At 37.4% G+C, this 25,838-nt stretch overlaps 2 protein-coding genes across 5 annotated transcripts; both read right to left on the bottom strand.

Moving 5' to 3' along the window:
* Positions 1–227: 227 nt before the first annotated feature.
* On the bottom strand, positions 228–11,181 carry LOC107727188 (RNA-binding protein 39-like). Of its 3 annotated transcripts, XM_016536975.1 has the most exons (17): positions 10,898–11,180; positions 10,254–10,316; positions 10,026–10,086; positions 6,234–6,283; positions 5,954–6,142; positions 5,500–5,565; positions 5,342–5,395; positions 5,128–5,245; positions 4,893–5,045; positions 4,661–4,798; positions 4,508–4,573; positions 4,176–4,380; positions 3,986–4,066; positions 3,778–3,898; positions 3,588–3,693; positions 3,278–3,356; positions 228–939 (listed from the first exon to the last, which is right to left on the bottom strand). In XM_016536975.1, exons 3-17 carry the CDS (start codon positions 10,029–10,031, stop codon positions 839–841), a joined length of 1,533 nt encoding a protein of 510 aa, XP_016392461.1. In that variant the 5' UTR covers positions 10,032–10,086; positions 10,254–10,316; positions 10,898–11,180; the 3' UTR covers positions 228–838. The 3 variants fall into 3 exon arrangements, with proteins under 3 accessions (XP_016392461.1, XP_016392460.1, XP_016392462.1); XM_016536974.1 differs by lacking the exon at positions 10,026–10,086 and having other exon boundaries at positions 10,898–11,179; XM_016536976.1 differs by lacking the exons at positions 5,500–5,565; positions 10,026–10,086 and having other exon boundaries at positions 10,898–11,181.
* A 4,394-nt stretch (positions 11,182–15,575) lies between these two features.
* On the bottom strand, positions 15,576–22,516 carry LOC107727184 (GTP-binding protein REM 1-like). Of its 2 annotated transcripts, none has more exons than XM_016536967.1 (5): positions 22,127–22,516; positions 20,609–20,955; positions 18,415–18,497; positions 16,701–16,908; positions 15,576–16,101 (listed from the first exon to the last, which is right to left on the bottom strand). In XM_016536967.1, the coding sequence occupies exons 2-5, from the start codon at positions 20,934–20,936 to the stop codon at positions 15,824–15,826; spliced, it is 897 nt and encodes a 298-aa protein (XP_016392453.1). In that variant the 5' UTR covers positions 20,937–20,955; positions 22,127–22,516; the 3' UTR covers positions 15,576–15,823. The 2 variants fall into 2 exon arrangements, with proteins under 2 accessions (XP_016392453.1, XP_016392454.1); XM_016536968.1 differs by lacking the exon at positions 22,127–22,516 and adding an exon at positions 21,822–22,062.
* Between the last annotated feature and the right edge of the window lie 3,322 nt (positions 22,517–25,838).

The following is a 25,838-nucleotide window of genomic DNA, read 5'->3' as shown; positions in this document are numbered from 1 at the left end:
TGACCTTGAAAAACAATCCTTAAATGCATTTCATGACCATCATGATCTGTGTAAGTTTTTGAATGGGGAAAAAAATACTAAGATAAGAGCACCTCAGGAAACAATATAAAAATGTAAAAAATCACTTTAAGCATGTCAAAAACCGACTGTGTCATTACTTCAACCAATAAATATTGCAACAAACCTCAACAACAAAAAAGGACATCTCTCTTTTGCTGTTTTTTTATAACATAGGAATTCACACTGTTCAAATTAAATGAGGATCAATTTTTTTCAGTTATCTTGGCTTTATTTGAAATTAACTTTCATCAAGGACTTTACAAAAATCAAATCGATTAGAAAAACAAGATGGTTCTAAACTTTATGGTCTCTAAATGAACAAAAGATATTTGTGTCAGCCATTTAGTTGCCACAGCTCATAGAGCCAAAAAGTTGAATATGTTCATGTCTGATCAAAATTGCAGTTTAAATCCAAGACTTATTTATATTGTGTATCTGTCAAAATTGCACACTTCCTCAAGTGAGAAACATGCCAATCAGATCTATCACGAAGACAATATATGTGGAAGGGAAAAAAAATAATGTATGAACAATAAAAGGTCAAGAAGCAAAATTCAATAAGTAGGCTGTACATAGGAAACTTCTTTTACACCACAGAACTTCTCTCAACGTCAAGACCTGTAAGGACACTATGCAAGTAAAAGTTTTAAACTTATTGGTTTTGTAACCAACTTAAAAGGAAACAAAACAACTGTGCCACAGCTTGCAGAACTGTTAATGTTGTCCAAAAGTTAAAAAGAACAAGGCTGAAAAAGTTGAGTCTTCCAGAGGTGATTGATCACCGGCGACTGGGCATAAGAAGCTGTGTTGCCTGCACTGACTCTGGGAAAAGGTTGTGGTATGTAGGAAGAGGAACATAAGCTGCTGTGATCATTTTACCTGGAATACAATATTGAAATATAAGATATAACAATTCAGACAATAATACATATGGGTTTTAGACAGATTACATAGTACTAGGGCTGGGTATCGAGTTTGATACTTTTTAGGCACCAACCGAATTTCCTCGATACCACTGAGTATCGAAAAATGTCTTGTCGTTCAGTACCAAATTTCGAAACCTAAAGAGTTAATCAAGGAAAAACACTAGGTGTGTACTAGGGCTGTGCAATTAATCGCATGCGATTGTCATGCGCATCTCGTCAGTAAAGCCAGTTCCGTGATTAGTAGTAAATCTCCATCACCTGCTTTCAGATGGAGCGGCATTTACTACACAGAGCCGTAGTTCACTGACAATTAGGCAATATCGCGTTCATAATCGAATGCGATTCATCTGCGACGCGATATTGCCTAGCTTGTCAGTGTGTAGTAAATGCCGCTCCATCTGAAAGCAGGTGATGGCGATTTACTACCAATCACGGAACCGGCTTTACTGACGAGATGCGCATGACAATCACATGCGATTAATTGCACAGCCCTAGTGTGTACGACTTGATGCAGCGCTGTGCAGATCGATCAGTGTTTGACATCAAAGTACCGCGATACCGATTCAAAAGCTTCTGTTCTCTATAGCTCTCATGGTACATTGATATCATACACCGATCAGTCTGCGCAATGCCTCGTCAAGTCGAACACTCCTACTAGTTTACGCCCCGAGAGACGTGGCTCACATGTGAGGCTGTAGTGTGTGTGAGCATCCCAACCACCATAGATGTAAGGCTAAGTTTACACTAGGGCGTTTTTGTTTTAAAACAGCATTTTAAAATGAACAATCCTCGTCCATACTGGCGTTTCCACTGCGTTTCAGAAAAGATCTCCGTCCCCACGACCGAAAACCACCTCGAGTGTTTGTAATAACTTCCGATTGCGATCTAATGTTTGTTTTGGTCATATAATGTTGCTGAAATATGTTATTTGTAGCCTTTTATATCAATCTAATCGCTACACCTGCTTAGCATTTCTTATGTAAACACCCTGTATTATGAAATTAGGCAGAATCTCATGAAAATCACATACAAATCATATACTGTCATAATCGTGTTTTATTAGGTTCATGTTTCATCTGTAGAAATGTTTTTCTGGGTTTCTTATGTACAGAACTGAACCTGGAAACGTAATGGACATTCTCATAGGAGACGGTGAGTTATGAATAGTGGTGCAACGGATCACAAAACTCACGGTTCGGATCATATTACGGATTTTGAGTCATGGATCAGATCATTTTTCGGCTCAGCAAAAAAAAAAAAAAATTTTTTGACTGAATGCTTACTTTAAGTACTTCTATACTACAGCAAAAACTACTAGCTTAACTAATAAAGTCAGTAAAAAACAAGAACAATTACACAAACTACAAGCATAGATTGTAATAGCATAGAATACAACATAACACAGTTACAAATAAAATCAGTAACAGTAGTATTCAGGTGCAGAAATGTAATAATTCAGTGTAAAATAACACAATAGTGCTCACACGTTAAATAAAGATTAATCTTTGTTAAAGCTGTGGTGTTATTTGATTAGCGGACAGAAGCAGGTATTTATTGGCTGCGGTCTCTTTAAGACCAAATGGACCTAATACTGACACACATCCGTTTTCTTTCTCAGCTGTTTACTTTCACTTAAGCCATAACCGACTGTTTTGACTAGAATACTTGCCAAAATGGGTATTTTAACATAACTTTGTGTGTATGTGAAAGAGGAATCAATTCGGTCTTCATGCGTTGTCTCGCTCTCTGCGTGTGCAAGCTTTGGTTGTGTGGCAGTTTGAGCGCACAGAAAACAGCGCGAGTTAACATTGCTTGAATGTGTAAATTGGCAAGACAAAACATGTGCAAATGATAAACTTTCACTCTATGATGGTTAAACTTAACAGTTAATCTGCGAATCACATGCGTGCCGAACCGTGGGGCCAGGTCCATGCGGATCACAGATCAACTACGACCCATTGCACCCCTAGTTATGAACGCGTAATATGATTTGACATATGAGCAGCGAATGAGCTTCCTAAGTCAGAACAGCGATCGCGGAAGAGAAAACACGTGTTGGTTACATTTTGTTCCTTCGTGCTTTTTTTTTGTCGAGGTAATGTAATCTTGTTAAAACAGATTTCATGAAATTGGTACCGAAAATCAGTATCGTTAAAATTGGTATAGTTTAGGAATTGCTATCGATATTGAAAATTTTTGAACGATACCCAGCCCTACATAATACATATCAGATCATAATACATATTGCTTTAGACAATCCTCAACTCAAGATGTACAGAATTTAGAATTACCTCCAAACCAGCGTCCATGTAATGCACTGACTGCAGCCATAGCAGCAGGAATGCTGGGACACTTCACATAGACATTACCCTGAAAAGAATGACAAAAGTACATTTCAAATGAATATATATATGCTCAACATTTACTATAGAAATTAATAATAACGGCGGGGCATAGAGGAGAAACAATAATGTACAGTATGTGGAAAATAATGTGTTTTTTTTTACCTTAAACCGCATAAACACATTTCATTACACCAAATACACAAAATAATGTTCTTTTTAGCAGCATCATATGACCCCTTTAAGGGAAGAAGCATACTTCAGCTGATTTCTTGTCCACATATATGTGTATGACTCCACCGTGTTTGTTGCACTCCTCAATGACATCATCCTGAATCTCAATTTCCCAACCAAGATCATTTTCTCTGCAAGAAAGAAATGTAATTCAGGCAAAAATGCTCTTTAACATTACTTTCTCAATATACCTGCAATTTTCTCCTGCTACTTACGAGTTTGGATTGAACATGTTAGACAGCTGGAAACAGTGCGTTGCAATTGGTTGTGATGGTAGATTCAAAGCTTGGTTTGTGGGCACATTGATGTTAAAACTCAATCCAGGGTTCATAGCAGCTGAAAGGAAAGAGATGGATGTTAATTGCAAACCCCATAGACCTTATTAATGGCACATCTACTGAACCCAAAAGAAAAGGAACTGACCAGTAGCTGCAGCCATGGCTACCATGGAGCCACTCATCTGAAGGGCCTGTTGTGCAGCAGGTGGGATCTGCAGACCAGTACCTAACAGAAAAAAATGTAAGCATTGTAATCCCTCTAAAAAAAATACCACAAGACATTCACTTCATAACAGTACGAAAACTATACAGCAGATCAAAGAGTACATCCTTACCCTCGGCCAGTCTGGCCATGAGTTGAAGTCTACCAGTAGTTCCCAGATCAATGCCTGTCCTTTCCAGCTCATCATTGTCCAGGAAGGAGCTGGCAGTGGAGGCATCAGTCCGCTCCGTCACATGTCCCACTTTCATTGGTCTGCCAGCCAACTCAAAGCCATTAAGCTGTTCCAGAGCCTTCTTAGCACATTCGGCATCAGCAAACTATGAGGAAAGAGGAATGGTAATAAGCTCTTGAGAAGATGAATAGCTTCTTCTTGAACTTGACACCAACTACTTGTCTTGTAATGTCAGATATTCTGTACGAAAACAACTTGACCACACAACTTACTGTGATAAAGCCATATCCTTTTGACCGTCCTGTTTCACTGTCCATCATCAGTTGAATACTTTCAATCTGTATGAAAAATGAACAATCAATATGAGTAAGAGCAAAGTCATAACATAACGTGAAGTGGGAAAAAAAATTAATGGCACTATTTACCCTTCCAAATGGCTCAAAGATGCCTCTGAGCATGTCTTCTGTGATGTTAAAATGCAATGAGCCAACATAAAGTCTCATAGGTCCAGAACTGCCCTTCTGTAAGTTGTTGGCCAATGCAGCTGCTCTGTTTTTCTCAGCCTGGTCACCAAACACACAATTTGCATTTAGAAGATGATCACATCTACAACCAAAGATTGTGCAAATGTTTCCACATTCGGAGTGACCATGTTACCTGTGAAGCCTGCACAATGATTGGTACTCCGAGTAGTCTTTGACCAGACAGGCCAATTGCCAAAGGTACAGAGGTGGTATCCACAAACTCAATGTATGCAATTCCTTTAGATCTTCTAGAGTTTCTATCAGAGATAATTCTCACATCTCGCACCTTTCAAGAACAACAATAGGAATTAGAGTAAATAAATAAAAACTATATAAATAAATAAAACTATAGATACACAAACACTGACTTTTCCCACTGCAGAAAAAAATTCTTCCAAGTCTCGTGGTCGGATTCTGGCTGCCAGCTGCATGCAGAACACTGTGCGTGCATCCCTTTCTTCGGGGGTGAGATTATCAATGGGCTTTCTGTTAGCAAAAGACAAAACACAAGCAATGAATTACTATATTCAGGAAAGAATTTAGTAGGGGAAAACTTAATTATCAAAGCTGAAATAAACTTACCTAATAGGGCTTTTGTCTTTCTTGAAAGGACTGCGGCTTCTAGACCTTTTACGGCTGAGAGAGAATTTCTGTGAGTACTTTTGGAAAGACTTTCCATGTCTGAGTCATACACAGAACAAGTAACTACCCACACACAACAAAAATAGTATCATAGAAACCTTAGTTTGATGGCAGGTGGTGGGCCAGTCTTCCCCCTGGGACCACCGTTAAATTTCAGGCCAGAACTGTGATTTAAAAACAAGGTTTTCAATCTCAGCAGCTACGACTAATCGCTCTACTGCTAGTGCTAAATATATATACGGTAAGCTTCAATAGGTTACACAAGGGTAAATGTTGTACACATTACAACAAATTCCTTGTTTTGGGGGAATCTACTCATCTTTTCTGCTGATTCAAAACAGACATGTAAATTGGGATGGCAGTTATACTCATCTGCATACTTAATATTCTCCGAAAGACATTTTCACACTCATCAGGAGCACTGTGTGAACCTTTTACTTCAAGTTAACATACTAGCTATGGTAAAAAAGACATTCAAAGAGCACTGTTTTTTCAAACTGTGTGGACAATTAACATGAAGATTAAAACCCAGAGCAAAAGATGGCTACGTACAATGGAGCTCTGTAGCGACCACCACGCTCCCTGCTCCTGGAACGGCTGCGCCGTCTATCCCTGCTGCGGCTGCGCTTTCGATCTTTGCTGCGGCTCCTCCTGCGGTCGTGACTTTTCTTGCGATCGTGACTCTTGCTTCTCTTCCTTTCCCGGCTGCGGCTTCTGCTGCGACTTTTGCTCTTCTTTTTCCTTGCAATTCAATAAAAAACTCAAGTTTAGTACATAAAACATTAAAAGTTTTGTAAAAGGTATATTAACTAAAAAGGTTATAAAGACATACTTCTTGCTCCGCTCCTCATGGCCATTGGTACTTAAGGACTTGTTGTCATCCTAAGCAGGGTCGATAGAAGACAGCATGAGGAGGACGGCGAAACATTTCAAGTCGTAAGGATAAAGAAGGGATGGGAACAAAAGAGAATATGATATGATCATTAAATAGGAGTTCATTACAGTGTTTGAGTGGGAGGATGACAAATACAAGGGGGACCTTTAGAAACCATCCACATGGCTGCCAAAGTCGTTCTTCCTTACTAGTGCTTGTATTACTTGTGTAGGACGGCCAAAATTCAAGTGCTAGTGCTATGCTGGGTATGTAAAATAGCATTGCATTTTTAGACACTTCATTCATTCATTAAGCAGCCCAACAGGTTCAGTACCAAGGCTATCTGAGCCTAAGACCCAAAGTGGCAACGCTAGCATCCAGCCACTAAACGAGCTCCAGTGGTGGATGCCATTCCAGTGATCTTCACCCCATTTGCCTTCGTTGATTGAAAGAGCTCGATGCCACCTCAGTCACACATCTCGCCCTGAAGCAAACAGGGATTCACACGGCTTAGTAATAGCGACTCCCACAGACCATCTAAAGTTGAGTTGTTCTTTTGTTGTTGTTGTTAAGAGGCTAGATTGTTTACAAGATGCATGTATCTTATTGTGAATATTATGATATTATATGCTGAGCCCCATCATTTCCAGTTTGAAAAAGCGCAGAATAACCATTTATAAGTACTTTTAAATGTCAGCAGCATGCATAAATACTTTTTTTCCCCACCAAAACAGATGACATTTACAGTATATTCATTTCAGGTTTTCAAAGTGATGAATAGAGAATAAGGAGACTCTGTGGATTTGCTTGTGTATGTCAACTCCAGAATTTCTGCACTGAGGATTGAGGGCTGGGCGATATGGGCAAAAATTAATATCTTGGTATTTTTTGGCCAATTTACAATATACGGTAAATATCTGTGTTTTTGTATTCGGATTAAAAAAAAAATCTGTATATATATAATATATATATATATATTATTTATTTCACTTACCGCCCAATGTTGTCCAACAAAACAATACATATAAGGCTATGAAAACAAATAAGTGAATGTAACCACTTTATATTATATTACTATAAAAAAGGGTTAAAATCACATTTCATTCTAACATTGCAATCTAAAAACAAAAATAAGGAGCAAGTTAAATTCATTAAAATAAAAATGAAAATAAATAAGAACAAAAGCACAGAGTTGTTTGGCTATTTTGATTACCCCATTACAGTCACTTTACAGTCAGTGCTATCATAAAAATAGACTTACTTGTAGGTTTAAAATTCTACATGTCACATTTATTGTCCAACTACAAATACCTCAGCGAAATGTATATTTCAGACCTGCCAACTTCGGAAATTTTTTTTTCTGCACTCAGTTTGTGATATTCCTGTTATACAGTATTTTAGAGTAAAAAGTGGGGATGCAACAATACAGTTAGCCCACAGTTGAATAAATACCACAGTTTTTGGTTTAGTTCTTTTTTGCTATTTTTAAATGCTATTTAAAAAAAATAAGTATTATTTTTATGGATTGGCAATTATTTAGTGCTATGAACACATGTAATGTGTGTGTCATTCCCACTGGACACCTGGGGGCGCCCTCGCGCAGAAAATCCACATATACATTATAGGAGAAATAGAACTCATGAGTCAGGACTCTACAGGAAATCCCTAATATGGATAAAAACAGCCAGCTATGGCTGTAACTGAATTAGGGCTGCACGATATTGGAAAAAACTCACATTGCGATATTTTATTTTTCTGCGATATGAAAAAAAAAAATCACCACATGACTTCAATAGTTTATTTGGAAAAAAAATTATCAATGATTGGGGTGATTTTGTAGGCGAGTAAATCAGCATAGTAAATAAACAAACCTGTACAATCCGTCGATAAAACAATATAAAGACAGCCAGAAATATTTTTCAGGTTAGTCTAACAATATTCAGGTACAGAAATTGAATAATCAAATGTAAAATAACACTGCATAGTCTTCAATGTATAAATTCAATTTAATAAATCTGTTTTAAAGCTACAAAAGTGATTTTTCTTTGTGTTTTGTTGTTTGATTAACAATCATAACACAGAAAGCCTCAGGAACATTAAACTGCTGTAAACCAATATACTATTACACATCCATTTTCTTTCTCAATTGTTTCCCTTCACCTAAGCAACTGCGTTTACAAGGATACTTGCAGAGCACAGTATGTCAGGCATAAATAGAAGCAGAAGTGAACAGAATTCAGTGTTTACGTGCATCTGCGTGGCTCTCACCGTGTCTACACCAGACTCGAGCAGCGCGGCGTGACGCGACAAAATACAATTATAATCAGTAATGCCGTCTACACTGGATGAGGCGCGGCACGACAAATCCCCGACAGTAAACTGATGCCGCGTTCACTTTATGACGTACTGACACAAAGTTAGATGCGCACATCGCGATATCGATGCTGAAACGATATATCGTGCAGCCCTAAACTGAATGAAAGTCAGAAATGCTTTGAATGATGACATTCTAAAAGAACATTAAGATAATAAACACTGTACTGCGACAATGTCGTATTTCTTAAACTGACTGTGTTCTTAAAACCACCTCGAGCATTTTAATAATTAAGTAACGTTATATTTATAATCCACTGCTAATCGCCGTTATTCCAGTGTAGAATTTATTTCTGCGTCATTCTGTGATAAGAAGCCACATCAGATCAAGAGGGAAATTATTTTAAATATTTGTCTGATGTTGTGCAGTAAAATAATGTTATAATGTTCTTTTTTGTTGTTGGACAAAAGGTTTAGTCATTACAAGGGAAGATGCTCGGCGTGTGTTGCATTTTCAGATGCAGGCGTTTCCTCATCTCAGCGCGCAGACTCACGGACACACAAACAGAGCAAGCTTGGGGAGAAATAAAACGCATGGAAATTTAAAAGCAAAACCAAAAAAAACACTCTGATTGGTTGAACTCTTCATCTTTTTCTGTTGCTTGTTTTGAATACTGAACGTGAACAGAGGCGTCACCAGGTTTGTTTGCGTAGTTTAGAGTGACAAATCGTATCAGCGTACTCTGAGGTCAAAATGCGTATCCGCTACGCAAAATGCGTACAGGTTGGCAGGTCTGATATTTTAGTCAGAATTATTGCACTCATTTAATTGAGCTCTGTCTGTTTGGCGCACATGCACGTGGCGGCACTCGTTCACTGAAGTCTGACAGCAAAATGGAAATATTTCCATGACTTTCTAACATTTACAGATGGAGAATATACCTGTGAAATGTAAGTTTTGCATTAAGGGAAACAGCACATCTCAAACACATTAAACAGCGCGAGTAGCCTAGTGTCTCTGTCAGCAGCACACGCAGCCTTACTGTCCAAGCATCTGACGGGCCGAGCCGCTTAAAATAATATGCGAAGCGAAACTATGAACTATGACTTACCAGTTTTTAAAGAAAATATTGACATATCGTACAAACTCGATATACCGCCCAGCCCTACTGAGGATTATGACATTTTAGTGGTTACCTGCCATATACTGTAAAACATGCAATCTAGTTCTAGCCATTTTGAAAGTAAACTTCCTTTCGATAAAAATATGAAGCTAAGAATACCATGCATACAATAACATGAGTACTGTCTCCACGGAGTTCATACCAGTTCTTATGTGCTTCCACTGCATTTACTCTGGTGGTACCTATGTATCATTTTGCCTATGTATTTCAACCAAGGGTACCACAGTACATCAATATATTGGGCAATTACTACCTTCATTTTTTTGACAGTTCACACTGGAATTCATGGGAGTAGAGGTGAGATATAGGCAAGTCTACAAAAAGAGATAGATGGGCAATTTATTCATTGAAACCACTATGACAGAAACATTCAAGTTATTGATCTGACAATAAAGACTTGAGAAAACACGACTGGTTAGCAGTTTCAAATGAAAGCTTTACAGATTCCTGAGCGAGTTTATTCACTTGCATAAACACCCACCTTTTTATATGGAGCCTCGAGCATTGCTTCAATGTCCAAATCATCGGCCATGTTGTTGTTGATCTGCAGGCGAGGAAAACAGTGTATTAAGTGGCGTTTAATGCTAAACCTAAGAATAGAAATCTTATTCTGAAGTCACAACACATATATTTGTCTGGACTGTTTCCCAAAATAGTACTTTAAACTCGGACTCTACATTTCTGATTTCGGACTGGACGTGGTCATGAAGCGCACTTTTAAGCACGTTAGCTTCCTGGCTAACTAACGTTATTTTTCTCACACACTGTCGCGAAACGTCTTGCTACTTATCACATTTTGGACAAATTTACACAACATTAGCACATATAACGAAATAATATCTAGATTTGGATGTTACATATCCACACCTTTCGTATTATCAGCAGAGAATCTTGAAGCTTGCTTTGTTAGCGCATTAACGTTAACCTAACGTAACTAGCTAAAGTCGCTTCCTCTTCGCAAACAAGCTGAAACAACCCGCCTTAAATGACGTAAATACAATAATTAAAAACATTTAACATCAACGTGATCCACGTATGGCACATAATAAATTGATATTGGTCAGATTGCTCTTATAAACAGATCCAAACAGTAAGTAACGTTAGCCATTAGCCTTTCCGTCTTACCTCAGACACTGCGGCCTACAAAGCTTTACAACCCCAACTCCGCAAACGAGCGGCAAAACCCGGATCTGCTGTTCGCTTCTGTTACCGTTGCAACCCCAGTAGATTAATTCTTATCCACACAAACCTAAAAAACACAATTGTATTAAGCCAGAACTTGATGGTTTAAACTAATACTAGTCACAATGCGCGTGTTGCGGTTATAAACGACAAGCTGACTGGCGACAAACAGCCACTGCGCGTGCATGACTCGTTTCTGTTGCATAAGAGGAGACGCGCGAGACTGTCCACTAGAGGGAGCTCGTGTTACACGCACAGACAACGGAAGTGCGAACTGCAAAGACACAAACAATTAACACACCCTAAAACTTTCTTTTTTTATTTTAATCGTCTGGTATTGTTAATTTATGAGTTACACGTTTTATTCGCGGTCAAAACAGACCGAAGATCATAATCGTATAATGTTTGTATTTTTTATCAAATTAATGCATTGTATTTCTATAATGTTACCCATAATCTAATTTGAACATTAAAATTCAATTAAAAATGTAACAAAAATGAACAGGAATGTTTTATCAGAACTTAGTTCCTTAAAACCTCTTGAGTCTTCTGGTCCTCTTAATGTTTTAAACTAGTTTCACATCTTCACTGCTGGATGCATTTTTTCTGCACTATGGCTGAATTATTAAATTTATTTAGCAAATTCTCAAAACTCTGGGCTGTGTTACAGTCACACCAGTTCATAGAGGTGTGTGTGTGTGTGCGAGAGAGCGAGAGAGAGAGAGAGAGTGTGTCTATTTTGCACTCTTGATGTTTTAGTTTCACCTCTTCACAGCTGTGTGCTTTTTTCTGAATTGTGGCTGACATCTATCTATCTATCTATCTATCTATCTACAACACTGCTGCTCTTTTCCTCTATCAGGCCTTGAAGTCAGTGTCACTCAGCTGACTATGGTTTTACACCATACCTCTGAGACCACATAATTAGTCAGACGGTGAACCAGAACAGTAAACAAATATACCTTGAGAAACAGGCTTACAATGAAAAATACAAAACTAGTTTCACATCTTCACTGCTGGATGCATTTTTTCTGCACTATGGCTGAATTATTAAATTTATTTAGCAAATTCTCAAAACTCTGGGCTGTGTAACAGTCACACCAGTTCATAGAGGTGTGTGTGTGTGTGTGTGCGAGAGAGCGAGAGAGAGAGAGAGAGGGTGTCTATTTTGCACTCTTGATGTTTTAGTTTCACCTCTTCACAGCTGTGAGCTTTTTTCTGAATTGTGGCTGACATCTATCTATCTATCTATCTATCTATCTACAACACTGCTGCTCTTTTCCTCTATCAGGCCTTGAAGTCAGTGTCACTCAGCTGACTATGGTTTTACACCATACCTCTGAGACCACATAATTAGTCAGACGGTGAACCAGAACAGTAAACAAATATACCTTGAGAAACAGGCTTACAATGAAAAATACAAATTTACCAATTAAATACGCATCTTTTGATGAGAAAAAAAAAAAATTATGAAAAAATATGACCCCACATTTTTCTTGGTTTAATCTCATTCTTTCCACTGACTCTCACCACAGCTTGCTTGATGTTCTGCTGGCTGCCAACTTTCCGTAATTAGCTCTCTCTATCCCTGTGCTCACAGTGAGGCATGAGTGCAGCCAAATGTAAATCTCTCCAGAGGCTTTCCACAGTATGAACATGACACACATCAGGAGGACGCCAGATTCTTGACACGTTACAAGAACCAGTCAGTGCAACTAGTGCAGGACCATTCGTCTTCCTGTATGCACTGCCACCTCCTCGGCCTTATTCACTTTTTCCATTCTGCTCTCCCTCTCTCTTTCCCTGTTGTGTTCATTTTTTACTTACTTTAATTTCATGGCAGATGCTTAATGCAGTTATTTTTGGTATTTGGAGAAAACTTACACTTGTTATGAAAGGAAGAAACAGCTTTGCATGTGTTTCAACCACAAAAATACCTTCTGGGTATGTGCAGAAGTTAATTGTTACATTGTAAAATAGCTTGGGAGATGAATCATAGTTCAAAACAGTTTGGAGAACGGCACATCTGAACTGAAGACGGCACCAAATGTTGGTTCGTTTTAACATTGTTTTAATGTTAACTATGTGTATGACTACACGGGCAAAAATATCCTATTACATGCACAGAAAGACAAGAAAGGATGTTTATTTGTGTGTGATCTGCATGTACATGTGTGTAGGCTATATTAGCTGGGGGAAAGGTTGAGTGTGGAGTGGAGCATTCTTTCCATTACTCTGACCAAATCAATGCACTGAGCTCCCAGCCAGTACGCCACGTCCCCTCCCCCACTCCAATGGTGACAAGGGGGCCAGCGGAAAGAGCTGACCCAGGCGCAGCACACTGGCTGGCCTAATTGCAGTTCTGGCCTTCTGCTACTTATCCTGGTGCTGGACAGTGGTTGCCCCAACACATGTCCTCCCTATGTGGATAAATACTCAAGCACATGGACGTGGGAGAAGCTGTTGCAACAATACATATCCATTAAATGTTAAAGGAATAGTTCACCACCCCAAAATTTAAATTTTCTGAAAATGTTGTCACCTTGAGGCTATTCAAAATTAAGGTAATCTTGTTTCTTCATCAGAACATATTTTAGCATTACATCACTTGCTCACCAATGGATCCTCTGCAGTGAATGGGTGCCGTCAGAATGAGAGTTCAAATTTCTGAAAAAAGCATCAAAGATTCATACATTTCTCTAAATCTGTTCCAATGAAGAATCAAACTCATCTACATCTTCGATGGCCTTAGGCTGAGTACATTTTCAGCAAATTCCTTTTATGAAAATGAAAATTCCGTCATCATTTTCTTCATGTTGTTCCAAACCTGACTTTTATTCTTCTTTGTAACACAAAAAAAAATATTTTGGAAAAATTTTTTGGCGATTCAATTAAAGTCAGTAGAGTCTAAAACAACAATGGACCCCAATTGACTTTCATTGTAAGAATAAAAAAAAAAAACTGACAGATTAAAAAAAAAATCTTTGTGTTCCACAAAAATGTAATACAGGTTTCAAACAACATTAATGAATGATTGAATGATGACAGAACTTTCATTTTTTTGTGAACTATCTTCTTAAGTATGTCAAAATATAAAACAAGAGTAATTTTTGCACAACAGTTGGAGGAATATCTTTGTGAAGATGAACACAAATCAAATGTAGTCTAAGAGTTTTTTTTTTTTTTGGTTGACCCTCAACTGACAGTGTAACTTTATCCATGAGGCTTAATCGGCATCTGGGAAAGCCACTATCCACAAACTTTACGTCTTTACAGTGGCATTCTTGGTCATTTTGAGGTCTGACCTTGGGGAACGCAGAACACAGACTGTAAATATTCACTTGTCTATATCTACTGTTTTTGTATCAGTTTAAGATGTAAAGATTACAAATAATGTCATGCAATGAATGAGGCGTAATTGTTTTCAGTTGCATTGCCTTTATGTTTGGAATAGTTTTGACCTTATGTATGATCCATCCACCGAACATCCTCTAAAAATAAGCATTTGAGAGAGTAATCTGCTTAATAGCTTTGAGTGGAGCACTAAACTGACCGTGGCATTTTATCGTAGTGCTTTCTAAACATAATTTCAGTGATTTAATTTCACTGATTATTTCCATATTGTTGTAGAAAAGCCCTCAAGAGCCACTCGACTGTATCTGAGAACAAAGACAATGGGGTTGTTCAGGACAGGATATCTGAACAATTCTTTCACAAAAAAATAGTAGCAGGTTCAAGGTGAGGCAATGGAACATGAGCAACTACTTCCATTATAAACAGCAGTGCACCTTACAGATGAAACGATATGCAAACAACTATTTTAAACAATCTAAATCCTTAAAAAGAATCAAGAATGGTAGACTTGCGACAACGAAATATGCAAACTCTCAAGTTCTCCTGAAAGACAGACTGGGTGGTATTGAAAAAAGCAGAAATTCAAAACAGATTAGGATTTAATAAAAAAACACTGAAAGTTAGCATAATTGTATTTACATATTTCAAAGCCATTTATTATTATACAAATTTTGGAAATAAATATTTACAAACCAACAACATTAAGTTACAAAAACATTTTCTCCTCTATGTCCAGTGCCAAAAAAGTAGACAAAACACATAGAGAGAAATAGCCTATAAACCATTATTTTTTGTTATTATTCCTGCAAAAATAGCTGACACCTTTATAATGTTTACTGACCAACTATCTCTTTCAAATAAACTGGAACAGGCTTATAAAGGATATTCACATGCCCTTTTTAAATGATGACTGACATAATATTTTTTCGCTTTAACAGAATAAACTTGTAAGAAAAAAATAATATTGGTCTCAGCTCAGCTCATCCTTTGACTTTTCCAATGGGCTGTTCTTTTCTCATACAGAAAATGTCCTTCATTGTATACAAAATACTTCCTTTGTTAGAAAAAACAAGGTGAAATTATAATTTAAGGAAAAACATATAAACAACAATGAATAATAAATATTGCTTGTTAATTAATTCGAACTATTGTCTATTCAGTCTGATAAGGCAAACATTGATAAAATGTTCATTAAAAAAAACAAAGTCCACTTAATTGGTGATATACAGTAATAAACCTTTGGTTTAATTCAAATAACTATCAAAAAACTGATCTATAGGACATCGAACAATGAGCAAAACCTCAAGATCGTCAGGGGAATCAGTAAAAAGGTTGTTAATGCTAGATTCTGACGTAAATGAATAAATAAACAACACAAACAAACAAAAAATGTGAATTGAATTTCAATTCTTCTTCTAAAAGAAGTCTTATCAGAAAGACAAATCCTCTTTTGCCTTACAAACAGAAAACAAAGGAGAGAACCCAGAGTTCAAGGACTGAGAGTGATCTGTGGGTTCACAGCACTGCGAGGTCATGACAGGACTTGGAGCGCACTTTCAGGGCCATCTTCTTGTTGTTCTTGGCCACAAGTCGATCTAGGAAGCGTCTGGCTTTCTTGGTGATGCTCTCTTTTCGCTTGTAGATGGTGCGTCGGCGCTCATTGATCTCTTTACTGTCTCGCCGCAGTCGGATCTGCCTCACAATGCCCTCAAAGAGCTCGTGAACGTTGTGGTGGAGGGAGGCGGAGGTTTCTATGAACTTGCAGTCAAATACCACCGCACAAGCCCGACCCTCTGCCACAGAAGACCAGGATTGTGTAAAACCAAACCCGTCACAAGGCTTTGAAGGCTTATGCATCTGCACCATGTCAGACAATTGTGCATTCACGAGTTAGACTGTGATATACCCGACCATTCAAAAGTTTGGGGTAAGATTTTGAAATACTCTTGAAAGAAGTCTCAATTCATTCCTGTGATGGCAAAGCTGAATTTTCCACATATAACAGTCTTTAGAGTGTTATGATGCTTCAGAAATCATTCTAATATGCTGATTTGATGCTCAAGAAACTTTTCTTATTATTATCAATGTGAAAACCGTTGTGCTGCTTACTATTTTTGTGGAAACAGTGATACCTTTTATTCAGGATTCTTTGATGAATAGAAAGTTCAAAAGAACAGCATTTATTTGAAATAGAAATCCTTTGTAATATTATAAATGTCTTTACTGTCACTTTTGATCTATTTAATTGGTATATAAAAGTATTCTTTTTATTTTTTTATCAAATTCTTTTATTAATATCCTTCCTTATACTAAACCAAACTTTTTAATGGTAGTGTATAACATCCCACTATAATGTGTCTGTGTGAATGATACAAATCAAAACTCTTCTCACCTTCCACTGCCACTTCTCGAGAGCGCACTAAGTCACTTTTGTTGCCCACAAGGATGATGGGAATGTTTTCAGCCTGCCGGATGCGACGCAACTGGATTCGTAACTCTGATGCGCTCTCAAAGCTGCTGCGGTCGGTGATGGAGTAAACAATGATGTAAGCATTGCCCACCTGCATGCAGTAATCCTGCACCCACTTCTCATCTTCCTCCTGGGGGATCAAAAAAAATGGTTTAAACACTTTAAAGGAATACTTCACAACAAGTTCTGTAATTGTTTACTCAACCTGTGGTTCAAAAAAACCTTAACTTTCTTTCTTTAATGGAACACAAATAAGTGACAAAGTTATTATTAAATGTGTTTTATTATATTATGAAATTATTTCTTTTTTTTCTTTCATTTTTTTCAAAACAATGACAACAAGGCTTTCAAGCTTCAAAAACAATGAAAATGGTCCATACCAATCATATGCCATATTTTAAGTATTTTGAGGCTACACTATTGTTTAAAGGTTTGGGTCAGTGCTATTTTATTTTTGGAAAGAAATTAATACTTTTGTTCAGTAAGGATGCATTTAATTGAACAAAAGTGATAGTAAAGACATTTATGTTACAAAAAGGTGATATGTTTCCAAAAAAAAAAAAAAAATTAAGCAGCACAACTTTTTCAATGATAATATAAGAACCTCCTATGATAATAACTTTCTTTAGCACCAAATCAGCATATTAGAATGATTTCTGAAGGATCATGTGACACTAAAGACTGAGTAATGATGATGCTAAAAATGCAGCTTTTTTCACAGGAATAAACTAAATTTTAAAATATATTACAATTATTTGAAGAAAACTATTATTTTAAATTGTAATAATATTTCACAATATTACTGTTTTTACTGTATTTTTAATTAAATAAATGCAGCCTTGGTGAGCATAGAAGATTCTTTCAAAAACAAAATCTTTCAAACAGTCCTCATTTTATGGACTTATAATTTTAACTAGAGCACTCTTATTATACTTTTATGTTGCTTTATGTTGTCATTTTGGAGTTTCACAATCCCAGTCTTCATTCATTATATTGGGAAAAAATGGCCAGGATGTTCTTCAAACATTTTACAGAAGACAGACAGTCAAAGAGGTTTGGAATGACATGAGGGTGACTAAATAATGACAGAGTTTTCATTTTAGGATAAACTATCCCTTTAAACATTTGTGCATGCACTGAAAGATGAACGACAAACAACTGAATGCTGTGTGTCAAGAAAATGCTGTGTATTGTAACATGTTTTCCTTTAATCTGGAAGTACAGAATTATTTATCTCTGTAAACAATTCTTATGACCAGAAAAGCATAGCTGCCAGACAGACCTCACAGAGAAGAGTCATCGATAGCGGTGTAATTAGGCCCCAGAGCTATCAGTGTACTTGGCTGTGTGGTCAGCAGCAGGGGCCAGCTGTATGTTGCCTGCTCACTGCAGGGCATCGCTCAATGGAGTTTAGTGACTGGCAGCAAGTGGCCACATTTTTTCCACAGCACTGCACAAAGGGCATTGTGGCCCTGTAGGTGAGACTTGTGTCTGCAAACCACAGACTCACGGCTGGCAGACACATGCAACCCCCTGAAGAACACATGACTTCAGATTTTCCTTTATTTACATTCGGTAATTCATAGGTTACTGAGGCCAATATGCTGAGACATATTGATGTATGATGTTTGCATACCTGTTTTTCTGTTTCCCATGTGTCCATCACAACTAGGGTCGTCTCCTCCCCATCAACCATAAGGGTTCTCTCATATGTATCCTCTATAAAAACATGCACAGTATTTTCAGTTGAATTGGCACATAAAGTAACTTCCAAAACATCAGTGACATCAATCTGACATCCAATACAGAATTGCCAACTGAAGATACACTACAAACAATTAGGTCAATCACACTGAATTCATTTGTTGTCCTATCTATTAATTAAAAATAAAACACAAACAAAAAACCCATCAAACTCAAAATTACATTAATTCAGTTTCATCTCTTCTATGATGAGCATGTCTTTAATTTCTGAATTTTAAGTTAATTTTATTTATTTTTTGGTGAACATAAAGTCAAAAATATGCAGCGGTCCTGATTTCATAATAAAGAAATAGACTTGTTATAAGGATAATATTCTTAAAAAGAAAACCTCAAGTAATTTGGCGCAATCTACTATTTAGAAGTGTATTTTTTATATAAAAGTTTATAAAAGCATTTCACTGCATATAAATATATTAAAAACTTTTGTCCACATGTGATCCAATCAACATGCAGGAAAAAACAAAACAAAAAACAAATATCATAGAGAGTACCCCTGATATGACTTCCCAGAAACTTTCATGATTTTCAAAAATTCCATGATTTTTGTAAAAACATACTTTTGAAACATACATTTGAAAATATTTCTTGGAAATTATAGATTAAAGGTGTACACAATATATAAGGAAATTATATTATTAAAGTAACTAGGTTTTTAAAGTATTTCCCCTGCTTTATCATGAAATGTTCCAACTGCTAAAAAACAAGTTTTTGCTGCCTTTAATCTGTGATACATTTGAACAGTGCTTTGTTATAATCACAAGCGTGAAAAATGCATGTGAAGTGGGATAGTGGAAAAATCACTGAGCCGTGTCTGATAAACTGATCGCACAGCTAGTCTGACAAGAAGATAAAACACACTTTGCTCCAGGTTGTTACTGACCTAGTCTCATTTTTCCACTTTAAATTGATTCAATGCCATTTTTCGAGACCTCTACAAGATGTATAGCACTTAAGGACAAACTTGGCCATGAAACATGTGAATTCACGATAAAAGAATAACAGTGTTCTTAATCAACTTCAATGTCTTAAATTTCACGTCAGCTAACATCTAAACGTTAAGACCAAATCTAAAATATAATCCAGACATGCCCTACAGAGAAGAAGAAGAATCCTGATAATAATCCTGAAAATCTGCTTTTATTTAGGGTCATGCAGAAGTGTAGCCTACTAATATGTCTCCACTGATACAAAAATCAATATACACATATCGGCCTGTCAATGACATGATTATTTACAGGATGATGTTCTGCTCAGGTCAAAGCCAACACAGCCACGAGACATAAGGTCATATGCCGTTAGACAAAAAAACAACATGTAGGTCAACAGATTGCCACTCACAGATGATCATTTACTGCTTTGATAAAGGCATTTTTGCATAGTTCAATGCATTAGGGAGACACATACATTTGTGTGCTGAATATTTAAGCCAATTTAAACTGTTAGGTTTATACATAGATCTTTGATGGACCAGTTTTGTGTCAGTCAAAATGGATTGTCTCACACCCTTGGGACACCAAAAGATGGACAGGACTGGACAAATGGGACAGACCACACAACGGTGCTGACTTTAAATCAGTCATGTGCTGTCCGGTAATAAGTAATGAACATATTCCAGCAAAATAAAGTGAAATGATTCTACATTTATGGTATAAAAATATAATGTTTAAACCGCCGTAAAGTTAAAAATTTGTGCTTAAAGGAATAAAACAGCCAACAATGCTCTAGATAACAGCTGGTACACAAATCAATATACTGTATGTACTGTTTGCTCTGACTGATGTATTAATCAATATCACCATACAATTAATGTTTCAGGATCAATCTTGACGCGTGACAATTTGAGAGTGCAATCAATCAGGCAGACCTAATAGTTTAGTCACGGTTATTTTAGGCCCTGCAATGCTGTGCGCTTTTACAGTTGTGTGTCAATGCTATATTTAGTGTTAAACAATAACATTGAGCTGATTGAACCGAACAGAATGAATCAACTTAATCAACTAAACTGACCTGATATGTAGACATGAACAAATATTCACAAAAGCCATAATATACTTTGGATTTTATACCTCCAATGTGTTTGTGGGCATCCTTCTCTTGTATTCCAGCAAAAATGTTGGCAAGGCTTGACTTCCCCACGCCGTGATCCCCCAACAAAACCACACGATAAAGACACTCAGCTTCAGAGCTGTCCGACTCAGAGTCTGAAGACCAGTTGGCCCGTGAGTGGATGCTCTTGTCTCCAGGGTGGTACGAGGCTGACTGGGCGAGTGGAGGGTGATATGGGTCAGCGGAGGGGCCTCTTTCTCCCTTGCCCACTTGACGAGAGGAGGGGATGGGAGTACTTGCTCTTCTCCTCAGTGGTTCCTTTCCCTCTTTCTGTGTGTTGAGTGTCATCTTATAAACATAGGTATGCCTGAACAAAAGTGACTTTATTATGATAGGAAAACAAACAGATTCACTGCATATAAATCATATGCCAAAAAAAAAAGAAAAAAAAATCTTTTTAAAGAGTCACTTGTTGACTGTTTCTCCTTTATTATCTGATCTCATCCAGTTAAAATAAATAAATAAATAAAATAAAATGTTACTTTCATTACAAATTTTGTAAAGTACTTATGCACAACTTATATGTGTCTACAATAATTTTAAGCATTGGACATTGAAATTATTAGAAAAATCAAATCAAGTGTGAGCAAACTTTTAACTGGTAGCATTTAAGAAATCGGGGCTAGTTGTGACACTTTTTATTCCAGTGAACAACTGATTTATTTTTTAAAGTTAAAAAAAGTATGCCTATACACTAACTTAAAAAATACACCAAATATTCATATCTTAAAATGTAACTTAAATATGACTTAAAATACTTGGTAAAATAGTTATTACATTTTAATAATAGCTATAACATTTTATATAATCTTGAAAAAAATATTTGTAAAATAAATTAAAAAAATATCAAATTAAACGTTGTCAAATGTATGCATGTATAACATTTAAAAATTGTGACAACTTGCCCCATTCTAAGAACAAAATTTAAGTTTAGCTTTTAAGTTTAGTTTACGTATTCTAATTAGGTGAACAAAGCTAAAATCAAGCATTTGTCTGTTTGGACTTCTGACTCTAAACATTATAGTTGCCAAGATCCTTGTGACAACTAGCCCCAGAGTCCTCTGCATATTTATGCATTTTAGCATAGGCTATTTCATGCATTAATAAACACAACAGCTTAACAAATCAGACATATTCCAGCAAAAACATCTTTAGAAAGTGAAGCGTACTCACAATCATGTCCGTAAATTAATGTTTAAAAGCATACATGTGCATTGAGAGGCAGAATGAAGTTTAAAGCTACTGGTAGCGAATCAATCAGTTTGCGCGCAGTGGAATTTGATGCGCCGGCTGCAGGGAAACGCTACCCCGCTGCAGTCATGGCAACAGCCCCACGAGTTCCACAACGCTTTTAAAAATTTAAGAGCGTAATGAAGCATTTCTCTCAATCTCTCGCGCTGTCTGTCACAGTCTCATCTCACCCGCACTGCGCGCTCGGAAAAACATCGGCAAGTTCACATCTATGACCTTTCACTCACCTTTATCTCATGGCGAGCAAGTTTTAGGAGTCCAAAGCGCGACTTCTCAGTTCATGCTTCCACTTGTAGACTTTGAGCGTCAGCCCTCAGAGCTGGATCGGTGTGAAGTTACATGTACAGTATCGTGTCTTTGTGATTAAACACAGGTGGGGTCCTGTTGCCAACTCAGCTCCAGCTCAGAGCGCGCGGAGAAACGTGGCTTCTGTTTATATTATTCACATGATCCATAAACACAGCTCAACAAACGGGCCCTCGACTGTAAGTCTCGTGGGTCCTCGCTGAGCGTCTTTCAACATCATCCAGGGCCAGGAAATGTTATAAAGTCTTTTTAGCGCCGTCCTACTCCATCTCCATGACGTCGATGTTCTGTCATTTCCTGCTTAAAGCTGAGCCGAGATATCATATGTTATCAGAAGGTTCTCATTAGTCCTATTGCTTTGATGTAAAACGCATCTTGATTTAATGACGTAACCTCTGTGAAGTCATGCAAAGTGAAACCACACACATTGCATTTATTTTTCTTTAGAGACAAACATCCACAGCTGTTTCGTTTCTTGATGCTTATGCAATCGGATAATGAATGTTGCAATTTTATAGCATCGATTTAGTATTTTTGTTTTTAAAATAAGTTTTATTTATTGGAAAACATTCCAGCACTGCATACACATGGAAAAAAAGAACTCTGAATCCTGTGAAATAGAGGAAAAAAGGTTTATCCCCTGCTTAGATCTCGCAGTTGTTGTTGTTTTTACCAGGAATTTCTAATTCTCTGAGGCTCAGCTGAATCTTTTCCAACTGAAACAACAAAAGTAATCAAACCAGTCGCCTGTACACTGGGGTGCTGAAATCCATAAATGTTTACAGAGCAAGCCTTGTTCCCACACTTTGGACAATTACATAAATGTCACAAAACTACCGTTTCAAGGTTTAAAACAGTAGTTGGCTTAGAAATGCTCCATTTGCAAGATAAATGGAGTCATAGTCATAAAATGAAGCACTTACATACTTTGAGGATTGACACTTTAAAGTGTCATTAACTGCAATAACATTTGCTTGCTGACTGGTACCAAACGTCAACATTATGTTCTTCTGCTTTGAAAACAGTATACTGTGAATAATTTTATAATCTAGGGCAGGGTTCCTCAATTAGTTTTCGCCAAGGGCCGAATTCTGCCAACAATACCAAGCCAAGGGCCACTGACCTACATATATATATATATATATATATTTATTATTACAATAATTATATTATTGTTGATTTTGTTAAAATAATCACAAGATGAATATTCAGATTTTTTCCCCAGTAGTCTGTTTTATTCAAACAATTATGAAAATTTTTGCATTTAGATATAGAAGAACTTTGCCTGTTGAATATTAAAAACAAATGAACAAATAAAAAATCTGGATCTCCATGTCTGCCATGCAAATCAACTGTTCCTGCTCATTTCCAGACTGGATCTCTTCTCTCCACTTTCTCTAATTGCAGATTCAATTATTAGATTTGTCAGTATTAATATTTTTATGCTTAGAATTTTTTTTTGCGGGGGGTTACAAACTGTAACACCGTGTGTCCCAACCAGACACGACGCGATAAAACGTATATTTTCCATGTAGGAAAACGCTCCGGTTACTATCGTAACCTCGGTTCCCTGAGAGCGAGAACGAGATATCACGGAGATATTTCTCCGTTATGGGAACTCCTTCCCTTCCAACCTTTCCTGAAGTCCTATTGGCTCACGCCAGTCCAAATGACTGACCAATTGATGCGAAGTATGCAAATCGCATGCAAATACTGACGAGCTCGAGAGGCAGTATAAAATGCGGTGCACGCGACAATTACGTCAGAATCTGATACTGAACGCAGCTTAGCTGATCGAGCAGCGAACACGGCGACCACCGTGATGTCTCGTTCCCGCTCTCAGGGAACCGAGGTTACGATAGTAACCGGAGACGATTTCTCGCCTACTCTTTTATGAATACTGAGGTTTCGGACATACTTCTTTCTTCACATACTCTTTTCTCCTACAATATAAGGTAAGTAGGCATATTCGGACGCACTTTAAGTAGACGCATGTCCGAATCTCACGAGAATTAGTATGTCACCCAGGTAATTCTCGCCTACTCTTTTATGAATACTAAGAATTCGGACATACTTATTCGCTCGCCTACTGCTTTTCCCCTACTATATAGTAGGGAAGTATGCCATTTCGGATGCAGCCCATGTTTGTTTGTACCTCCTTTAAGGCTTCCTGTGAAGCTGCACTTCTTAGTTTAAAAGAGTGTGAGTCTGTAATTGCTTTAAAATTTTGTAAGAATTGCTAAGCTGTTTCATCATGCCGACAGGTATTTGGAGAGCTGAAGGCTTTGTAGGTATAATTAACATGATTTAGGAGAGAAGAACATTTTAAAAACACATTGGGGGAAGCACCCAGAGGACAATGTTATTGCTCAGCGGTTGCTCCATCATAGAAAAAGAGATTTAATGGAGTCCTTATGTATCTCTCCTTTTTTATTTATTTATTTATTTTTTGTAGCCACAACTTTTCAACTTGAGATCAACTTGAATTTGATGTTGTTGATAGTTGTGATGTTGTTGGTAGTTGATAGTACAGTCAAAGTGGCATTACGTGACGAAAGTGTGGTCTCAGAGGAAGTCTGCAAGCATTTAGGGTGCAATTTGGGACAGGGCCACAGTGAATGGGTTGAGAGCGCTGTGGTGAGGATGTATTGTTGTAGGCCAGCCTGGAAGTTAGCATCACCCCTGGTTCCCTGTATGATGCCAATTTCAGCATCAATAAGCTTTTAACAAGTGTTTTATTCTTTATTTAAAAAAAATTTTCCCTGAAAGTTTGAGTTAGAATAGTTTGCAAGAGAGTGATTATAAACATAATGAGGTTGTGAAAGTGTGTAGATTGTAGATGAGTAGATTTACATGATCAGCGTGATGACATCTAATGTCTCTGACGATCTCTGTAGTCATTGTTATATGTTCTCTGTATTGTTTGGACTTTTATGTTGTAATTCTGGTTTCCTTTTCTTTTGAGTAGACTACAAAATTATGTTGGCATTAGTGGAATTGCATTGGCATGTTTCAAATCTTACTTATCTGACCGTCATCAGTTCGTAGCAGTGAATAAAGAGGTATCATATCTATCGCAAGTACAGTATGGAGTACCACAAGTCTCAGTACTAGGACTGCTGCTTTTCACGCTTTACATGTTACCCTTGGGAGATATCATCAGGAAAAATGGTGTTAGCTTTCACTGTTATGCTGATGATACTCAACTCTATATTTCTTTGCGTCCTGATAAAACATACCAATTTGCAAAACGGAAGGCATAGTTGACATAAAAAGCTGGATGACTAGTAATTTCCTACTGCCAAATTCTGAAAAAACGTCTCAGGTTACGTATGTAACCATGGTTCCCTGAGTAGGGAACGAAACACTGTGTCCTCTAGGGGTCGCTATGGGGAGCGCCTCGTCGTGACCCGTGTCTGAAGCATACATTGAAAAAACACCAACAACACGTTGGCCGGCAACAGCCATGACGTCACTACCGGTGCGACTATAGTATAAATAGGCGCCGGGAGAACACATCATCCATTTCTTCGTTTGAAGCTTGCGTCCGAAGCATGGCAGGAAACCTAGAGGACGCAGTGTCTCGTTCCCTACTCAGGGAACCATGGTTACATACGTAACCTGAGACGTTTT

Source organism: Sinocyclocheilus rhinocerous, unplaced genomic scaffold, assembly GCF_001515625.1.
Source record: "Sinocyclocheilus rhinocerous isolate Xijiao unplaced genomic scaffold, SAMN03320098_v1.1 scaffold6, whole genome shotgun sequence".
In the NCBI taxonomy this organism is placed as follows: domain Eukaryota; kingdom Metazoa; phylum Chordata; class Actinopteri; order Cypriniformes; family Cyprinidae; genus Sinocyclocheilus; species Sinocyclocheilus rhinocerous.
This window is presented reverse-complemented; position numbering and strand designations above follow the sequence as displayed.